Here is a 9,908-nt window from a genome sequence, read left to right on the forward strand (position 1 = left end):
AATTGTACTGCCGCTGCTACCTGAGCAGCCTCCTAGCAGCTAAAACCAGACTCTGTAAGTTTCGTGATCGGGTCGGTACACATAGCCCCACCTATCCCCTGCCAGCGGAAGAGTGCGACCTGCTTTACGGCATACGTCACATATTTTACTCGTAGCCTGGGTGGAGTTAGCGAACAGCTAACTGTAAGACCAACGCCATGGCAGAGCGAGCAAAGAAACCAAAGAGGGTTTTGTCGGAGGAAGCTAAGATAAGAAAGAGAGAGAGTGATCAGACACGAGCCCGAACACGAATTAATCTTGGACGGGCTTACACTCGGTGGCGCGAGCTGAAAGAGGCAACGGGTTGCAAAACGGACAGAGACCTAGCCTTCCTGCTACTGGATTTGTAAGTCTTATATGTACATTTTTTTTTACTGTTATGTACTTTTGAGCTTAGTTGTTATTAGGCTGTGTTCTGTAATTTATAACCGTAAGGTAGCCGAGAGGTAAGGTAATGTTGCCGGTCTCGATAGCTTGCACGTTATGATCTTTCGATAGCTAGCATGTCGTGCCTCGTCTCGAATTTATTTACGACACTGGTAACAGACAATTGCGCTTATCAACCACATGGGGGAACCGTGAGCAAAAGTTACATAGTGCTGCTTTAAAATAAAAAAAAAATGTGTAATTTGATATTTAACACCACCCACTAAAATATTTAAAGTACTATTTCCATGGTCATGCAATGTCTGATTTTAAAATAGTTTTAACAGGATGAATTTTGAGGTTTTTAAGCTTTTAATCTTCAATGATTACTAAAATATGTGACAGGGAAAAAAAGGCAATAAAAACACCAAAGCGTAAGGCAATTATCAAAGTCTGATAAAATGTTTGATTTTCAAATAAAAAAAAAAGAAAACATTTTAACATGATTTCTTACATTTAACAAGATATTTGCAGATTTTGAGCCAGGATGAAAATACTAAGACCGTGCAGCCTTATCCCATAGCTTGTTTCTGATGATGTATTTTCTGACAAAACATCTACAGACACCCACAATTCACTGTAAGCTTCCCACCAACTGCAATTCTGACTCCTAATGGAACAGAAATAATGGCACGGTGAGAGAGACGAGAGATAAAAACATGAAGAAGAACTGAACGTACCTGTTTCGCCCCACAGTGTGTCGTGGACATCAATCTGCACCTCCAGTTCATTATTCAACGTCAACAAGCCTTCCAGCACCTGCCAAAACACCAGCTCACTTCAATCAAACAATATTAGAACAGAAGAGCAATGAAGAATCCGATACGGGCTGAAAGCAGGGTCATTAACGCCATGTGTGGATAAAACCCGGCTTGGCTGAAGTTACTCTCCAGTGGCTGGGAATTTAATGAGGAACTACAACATGTTACATGATGTTATAAAATTGATTTTAGAATGAGAGTCTGACAGTCGCTCAGAGTTATTATATTTAACTAAAACTAAACCATAAAAAACATTTGTGCTACTTGAAATAAAATTGCTAAATGAAATTAAATATAAAAAAAATTATGTTTTATAATATGTTATATATATTTTATTTCATCTGTTTGCCAAGGCAACATTTCACATTTTTAATAAATAAATACATACATTTAAAAATAAATGAAAACTTTTAAAATGATAAAAATACTAATAAAAGTGACAGAAACAACTAAATTAACATTAAACTAAAATGATAGAAAACAGAAAATATAAAAATAAAATCTAATTAAAAATATTAACAAAAACTATAACAGTATATCAATGTTTCTAAAATAACACTACCGCTGCTAAAGTGATTTAAATTAAAATCATTCACGCTGGGTCCAAAAATAAGGAAAAATGCGAGGAAGAAAATGAAATGGTGTCATAAGGACAAAGAAATATATTTCATAAAACTAACAGTTTCATGGCTGGTTCATTTTCTCATTTGACCCACTACTGGCAAGATTAACAATAACTCTCGACTATCTGGGGCGATCCACAGGAAGTTGAATGAATAAGGTCAGACTGAAGCGTTAGGTGGTTAGAAAAACAATTTGCCCTCATAAAAGTTAAAAACGCCCCTGTAAATATTGCACCATGATAGAAAAGTGTGTGTGTGAGCTCACATGAATGTGTCCCATACTGCAGGCCGCGATGAGCCCCTGCTGCAGGGCTTTGTTCTTCAAGCTCAGGTCCTGTTGACCCTCAGTGCTCCAGCTCAGCTCCAGCAGACACTTGATGACCTCTGAATGACCCCGCAGGGCCGCATGCACCAGCGCACACTGGCCGCTCTTGTCCACGTGATCCACCTGACCACAAACCACAACATCAACACTGGGTAAATGAATCAATATGCACGCAAGTCTAGTTTTGATAGGAAATACATCTCAAATATTAGTCTTAGGTTAGAGTTATTGATCAAAACGGACTCTGTTTACTTTCTTAATACCAGGGTTATTATAGTTAACTAAAACTAAAACATATTTACATTACTTGAAATAATATAATATAATAACATTTCTCATTTTCATTTAGTTTAACTTGACGTACTAAAATGAACTAAAACTAATAAATAATTAATAAAAACTATACAGACATACTTAAAATAAATTATATAAACGACAAAACAGAATGAAATTACTAGAATTTTATCGCCAAATAAAGTGAAAACAGGAAATGTAAAAGTAAAATCTAATTCAAAATATTAACAAAAACCATAATAGTAATAAAATTATACTAAAATAACACTGCTTTATAAACGGTATTGTCAATGTTTCACTGGTGCATATTATTTCCAATGCCACATTTGCAGATTCAATCAAATGAATAGATCAAATAAAGTCCTGTCCAACTATTTTTTTGTTAAAACATCTTGTTTCACTCAAAAAGTAAAATGGATTTTTAATGACACTTCATGTTGACATTTTTAAATTATAGTTTAATAATCATACAAAAATGAAATTGTAAATATGAATCATACAAAATGCTGATAAATTAAATATATTTGTAATTATATTTATAAACGAATTTAAGTATAAATATATACCGGTATTATAAATATAAATGTATGCACCACTAGAATTTTTAAGTTTTTCAAGTCTCTTCTGCTCAACAAGGCTGCATTTATTTGATCAAAAATACAGTAAAACAGTATAATTTTTGACATTTTTTTTTTACAATTAAAAATAACTGTTTTCTATTTGAATATATATTAAAATGTAATTTATTCCTGTGATCAAAACTGAATTGTCAGCATCATTACTCCAGTCTTCAGTGTCACATGATCCTTCAGAAATCATTCTAATAATACTTATTATCAATGTTGGAAACAGATGTGCTGCTTAATATTTTATTAATTAATTTATTTGGGAATTTGTGATATTTTTTCAGGATTCTTTTATGAATAAACAGCATTTATTCAAAATAAAAATCTGTTTTTTTTTTGTCAATGTAACATATTCTTGGCAAATAAAAGTATTAATTTCTTTCAAAAAAAAGAAAGAGAAAACACGTACTGACCCCAAACTTTTGAAGTTGTATAGTGTATACATACAAAATATTTAGATTTTAAATAAATGCTGCCCTTTTTAACTTTTTACTCATCAAAGAATCCTGAAAAAAAAGGTATCTGAAAGTCCAAAAAAATATCTATATATCTGCACTGACCTTGGCTCCTCTCTTACAGAGAAGACCGACCAGCCCCAGATGACCAGCGGCCGCTGAGTAACACAAGGAGCTCATGCCATTCTCTGAAACCACATCCACGTTTGCGCCGAACTCCAGCAGCAGGCTGACCGTTTCCTGATGGCCCAGGTGAGCCTGGACGCAGAGGACCGGAGCGTTGTTCAACACCTCCGTACGATAGTTGACATTCGCTCCACCCAGCATCAGCAGACGGCTCACCTACAGACAGATACCAGACAGTTTAGAGACTGACAAATGATGCTAGAGAGCTCAAACTGAGTCTGAATCAAGAGCAAGAGACATCATTCACCATTGACAAAACCAAACCAAAATCCCTAAAATCGAGAGTGATTAGAGCTGTCGGTTGTCGTTTATCTTCCTCCAGCCCACACATTGTGTCTTTCTTTGTAAAACAATGCCTCATCCTTTGTTTAAAGTTCACTAAGAACAAACTGCTGATTGGTAAAGCATGCTGATCACAGTTCACGGGCTCATTAAGTGCTCCGGCGCGCGGCAGCACATTGTGTCCCAGTCATTAATCAGCCTGGATTCTGCTTTTGATAAGCGTATGAACAACAAACGTTTAATCAATGAAGTTTAAACTCATATGGTTTAGAACACATGATTTCAGCGCGATAAACACGATAATCAGAACCAAAACAGATGTTTTCAGCAGGTACAAGATGTAATGGTGCAGCTCTATTCTGGAAAAGGGGGCGGGGAGCAGCAGCTCATTTGCATTTAAAGAGACAGGCCCGAAAAACAGCGTGTTTCTGCTTCCACTCAAAATAGGCATTTTCAAAATGATATTATAAATGATCTGTGGAGTATTTTGAGCTGAAACTTCACAGACACATTCTGGGGACACCAGAGACATATATTACATATTGTAAAAAGGGGCATAATATGTCTCCTTTAAACTAAAATCCATCATTCCAGCTGATAATTGCTCTGGAGTCTCAGTACAGCGTTCGTCCTGAATTACACAAGTCCAGCTCAGAGGAATCATCTGGATGACTTTACTCTTTAACTGACCTTTAGATTATTAAATTAACACTGAATCTAAAAGAGTTGGATAATTACTTAAAATGCCACGTCTTCTTTTCAGCGTTTATCTTTTTATAATCTTCAGATCAAATCGATGGATTGAAGTCATGCAGCACTAATCTGACAATTAACAGCGGATTTTAAAGTCTGATCAATACAGACATAACCATGACACTGTTTTGCATTACAGTAATGAGAAACTGTCCTCGATGGTCTCGAAACCTGCTGCTATCAAACTAATCAGCGCCCGGGTCATTTCCTTTTCATTAAATACAGGAAGTCACTGAAATACATTCACGTCTATTATATACACATGTGTGACCCTGGACCACAAAACCAGTCTTTTTTTTCAAAATTGAGATTTATACATCATGAGAGAATAAATAAGCTTTCCATTGATGTATGGTTTGTTAGGATAGGACAATATTTGGTCGTCAAATTATTTTTTGCTATTGCTACAAATATTCCCCAGCGACTTAAGACTGCTTTTGTGCTCCAGGGTCACAACTTAATGAATAAATGAAGTGATGTGTCTGAACGCTGGACTTCAGCAGTCCTAATGATGACATCTCATTATAAACGCTTGCACAGGGAGCTGTAATGTCATTCAACAGGGTACAGGACTCGTCGTAGGGGTCAAAGGTCAGCGAGAAACTCTACATTCTAATTGGTTCTCTATGAGTCATCAGTGTAGATACAGTTACGCATCAGCAGCAGGTATTATATGAGGAAGACAGCTACAGACAGTCTAAAAGTAACATTTTGAAATGTCTATGGAGAAAATGAATGGGAAAAAACATCTGGAAGCAAGACTATGTGCTGACCTTGACATTGGGTGTGTAGAGGTTCCTAAGGGAAACCAAAGCAGCAGAAAGACCATCAGTACTACAGCTGATCCATAAGGCTTGAAGAACACTGGACGACACACCGGTCTTCTTACTCAGACCCTTCAAAAGAGCACACACAAATACAGTATTGCCAATATTACATCATAAATATAAAAATCATTATTACAGATGCACACTACCGGTCAAAAGTTTGGGATCAGTAAGACTTGTAATGTTTTTTAAAGAAGATAAGATTAATTTCAGAAAAAATGTGCGATTAATTAGTAAATTTTTTAATCGATTGACAGCACTAACATATTTGTCTGGCTTTGATCAGCACTGCATCTCCTCTACATTAAACTCCTTTCTTTTCTCTCTTTCAGCAGCCGAATAACAAGGCAGGGAAGTCCCTCTTTTTCAGAGCCAACTTTTCTAGACTGGACCGGGAGAGGGTTCAGGGAGGAGAGTCATCAATAGGACGCCGATGGACCAATCAGAGCGCTTGGACACACCGCAATGAGAACAGGAGAGGAACAGAATTACAGATAAACTGGAGTCCAAGATCAGCATCAGCATCTCTAGAAAATGAGTAATGAGTGCTGTTTCTTATCATGTGTTGTCATATTTATTGCAGCAAAAGGAAGTTTCTTTCCTATAACAAAAGAAATCTCTCTCTATATATGTATTTCAGTAAATCAGTATACAAGTAAAATAAAAATATAGAATTATAACAGTATAATTTATTCATTAATTTATGCATTACATAATATAATTATAAATTAATTCATTTATAATATGCATTATAAATTGTATAATATATCCTATTATAATAAATATACACATAAACATATACATACATACAGTATACATAAGAAAAAAAGTAAAAAAATTATAATATGTAAATATGTCATTTATCTATTAATCAATTATAACAGCATAATTTCTTAATTATTTAGACATCAGCCTATTGTAAAAAAAAAAATTATATACATGTGTAATTTATATATCCCCTGAAAAGATCACTACCTTGTCGTGGTTTGGGGGCTTGCGTGTCTCAATGACCCAGAGAGCTATGCTGACTGGAGCCGTGTTCTCCTGCTAGGGCTACCCATGTCAGACAGGTCAAAGGGTAGAGACCAGACTAAAGGCCAAAGTATACTTCGGCCGTCCGCGTCCGCGCACCGTCCGCATTACGTCATTTTCGTCATCAGGAGGGCTCGCGGACAGCTGCGCACCCCGTCCGCGTGCAGGCAATTTTTTGAGACCGCGCAGACGGTGCGTGTACAACAGCGCATGCGCAAGGTGAAAGTTGAGACAGAGCGCAAGTCAAGTAGGTGGTACTGCGCCTGTGTCGAACTTGTCCGACCGCACTCATCCGCGGTTGAGTATACTTTGAAAGCTGCGCGGATGCGGCTGTGCACAAGACGGAACGGAACGCGGAAAGTGAAGTATACCCGGGCCTTAAGAGTGATCACTGGCCCTCCAGGTTGGGGGTTGGACACTGGGCTAACAACCCAGTTCCGGAAAAAGACAGATGTTATGGAAACAGCAACAGAAGAACCTAAAACTACTTAATGGGCTAGTTAATGGGCTTTCAGAGTCATCGCAAGAAACTCAGATGAATGACAGTGGTGAAAGCTCAAGGGAAGCTACTGCCAGGATGGTGGAAGTCCTGAGCGCCAAAACCAAGACCAAAATAGGATTTTGGAATGTGAGGACAATGTATGACACAGGTAAGCTGGCTCAAGTAACATCAGAAATGAGACATTACAATTTACATATCCTGGGAGTTAGGGTAAGGATCAGGAAGACTGAGAACCAGTACAGGAGAAACAATGTTATACCCAGGAAGACATGACAATTAGTACTTTGAAGGAGTAGCCATTATCCTTAAGAAGGGTATAGAGAAATGCTTGATAGAGTGGAAACCTGTTAATAACAGACTCATTAAGAGCAGAGTGAGAGGGAAGCAATTTAACATGACTATCATACAGTGTTATGCCCCTACAAACGACAACGATGAAGATGTAAAAGACCAATTTTATGAGCAGTTACAAGCTGTGTTGGAGGAAACACCAAGACATGACACGAAGGTTGTGATGGGAGGCATGAATGCAAAAATTGGAAATGACAACAAAAACTTTGAAAGAGCCATGGGAAGAGAGGGCTGCGGTACCATGAATGAAAATGCGGAGAGACTGATAGAACTCTGTACCACCTATGATCTCGTCGTTCCTCACAGAGAGATTCATAAGATGACCTGGTACTCTCCTAATGGAAGGGACAAAAATCAGATAGGCCACTTGATGATTAATGGTACCTGGCGAAGATCACTCCTGGATGTCAGAGTTAAAAGGGGAGCCGACGTTGGCAGTGACCACCAAATGGTTGTAGCAACAGTGAAAGTAAAGCTGAGGAAGACAGGATGCAAAAGACCTGGAAGACAACAACTAGATGTGGAGAAACTACAGAACCCCAAAATAAAAAATGCTTTTGTTCTGCAGCTGAAGAACAAATATCAAGCCCTTGCAGATATGGAGGACCACACACAGCCTGAACAACAAGATGTTAACTCCAGGTGGGAACATATCAAAGCAGCATATCTCCAGAGCAGCGAAGTATGCCTGGGTACCAAAGAAAAAAATGGATCACAACAGGCCATCAGTACCAGGAGAAAATTGACGAAGCAGCTCTTGGATGCTAAATCAGAGAGACTGAAAGAAAGATATAAGCTGAACTACCAACAAGCAGATAGAGAAGTGAAGAGACTGGCAAGATCGGATAAAAGAGCGTTCATGGATAGCCTTGCAAGCCAGGCAGAAGAAGCAGCTAGCAGGGGAAAACAAGGAAAGGTATATAAAATAACCAAGGTAATCTGTGGCAAATATTGTGCAATTAGAGACACACCAATCAAAGACAAAAATGGGCAACTGCTGACATCAGAAACGGAAATTGACTATCGCTGGGCTGAGCATTTCAGTGAAGTCTTGAACAGGCCACCACCAACATCGGAAGCTGACATTCAGGAAGCAGAGCTTGGTCTTGACATCAGTACTGCACCACCAGAGAAGGAAGAAATCATTGAAACCATAATGTCCCTTAAAAACAAGAAAGCCCCTGGACAGGATTATATGAATGCAGAACTGTTCAAGGCAGATCCAGAGCTTGCAGCCAAGATGCTTCTCCCGCTCTTTACAGCAATATGGAAAGAAAAAGAGATACCAACAGACTGGTCAGAAGACATCATTGTGAGGATCCCCAAGAAAGGGGCCCTTAGCAACTGCAATAACTGGCGTGAAATAACTCTTTTGTCCATACCAAGTAAGATCCTAACGAAAATCATAATCCAACGACTATCGTTGGAAATATGCAAATATGCATTTGACCAACATCTTAGAGAAGTACAGGCAGGGTTCCGGAAAGGAAGAGGCTGTACAGATCTGATTTTTGTAATGCGGAACATCATTGAACAGTGCACAGAATGGCGGAGGCAACTAAACAACAACTTTGCAGATTTTGAGAAAGCTTTTGACAGCATCCACAGAGACAGCCTTTGGCGCATCCTACGCTCATATGGAATACCACAAGACATCGTCCTTCTCATCAAAAGCTTCTACAACAACTTTACATGTAAGGTGGGAAATAGCGAGCATCGTTTTCATGTGAAGACTAGAGTGAGGCAAGGCTGTGTGATGTCGGCATTCCTTTTTAACATTTCCATTGACTGAGTGATGCGGAGAACTACAGAAAACCAGTCAAGAGGTGTGAGATGGACACTCTTCTCTAAACTTTGCTGACGATCTGGCTTTGATCTCCCACACACACCAGCACATACAAGAGACGACATACCATATTAATACATATGGGTGATTCTATAATTGGAGATACATTTGGCATTGCAGAAAGTTAAGAAAAAAAACTTTTCACTAACACATTTTTTTTTCAGTATCTTATTGAAAACATATTTAATTGTAATAATTCAGTGCTTGCCAAACACAAGTTACTTTCTTTTTTTACTTTTAATGAAAAAATAGATGTCTTTATGGTATTGTTTGTCAACTCTGTTACGGACAAATTAGCCAATGTGTAGAAATAACAATAAATCATAACAGGAAAAATCCTTCTTGTTTCATTAGACAAACAGTCCTTACATTCTATCACTTGAAACTGAGATAATATTTCACTAATGCATACCTTTAAAATAAAAAAAATACCTATGTCTTCACAGAACCGACCACTTGGAGCAAATATTTTTCATCTGAAAATGTATTATATACAATATCCAGTTAAAAAAAGAAATGTTGTTGAAATAATTATAATGGTGCAAAAATAAATCAATAATGTTTATTAGGATTTTAAACA

General features: G+C 37.7%; 1 protein-coding gene across 1 annotated transcript in view; it reads right to left on the reverse strand.

Annotated features, from left to right (window-relative positions):
- tanc1b (tetratricopeptide repeat, ankyrin repeat and coiled-coil containing 1b) overlaps nt 1-9,908 on the reverse strand; it is a 118,232-nt gene that overhangs the window by 17,181 nt on the left and 91,143 nt on the right. The window contains exons 13-17 of the mRNA XM_016531165.1: nt 7,688-7,817; nt 5,544-5,666; nt 3,655-3,891; nt 2,115-2,297; nt 1,146-1,224 (exon numbers count right to left, since the gene is read on the reverse strand). Of these exons, the coding sequence (XP_016386651.1) occupies nt 1,146-1,224; nt 2,115-2,297; nt 3,655-3,891; nt 5,544-5,666; nt 7,688-7,817 (752 nt within the window). The remainder of the gene's footprint in view (nt 1-1,145; nt 1,225-2,114; nt 2,298-3,654; nt 3,892-5,543; nt 5,667-7,687; nt 7,818-9,908) is intronic.

Source organism: Sinocyclocheilus rhinocerous, unplaced genomic scaffold (assembly GCF_001515625.1).
Source record: "Sinocyclocheilus rhinocerous isolate Xijiao unplaced genomic scaffold, SAMN03320098_v1.1 scaffold1806, whole genome shotgun sequence".
In the NCBI taxonomy this organism is placed as follows: Eukaryota; Metazoa; Chordata; class Actinopteri; order Cypriniformes; family Cyprinidae; genus Sinocyclocheilus; species Sinocyclocheilus rhinocerous.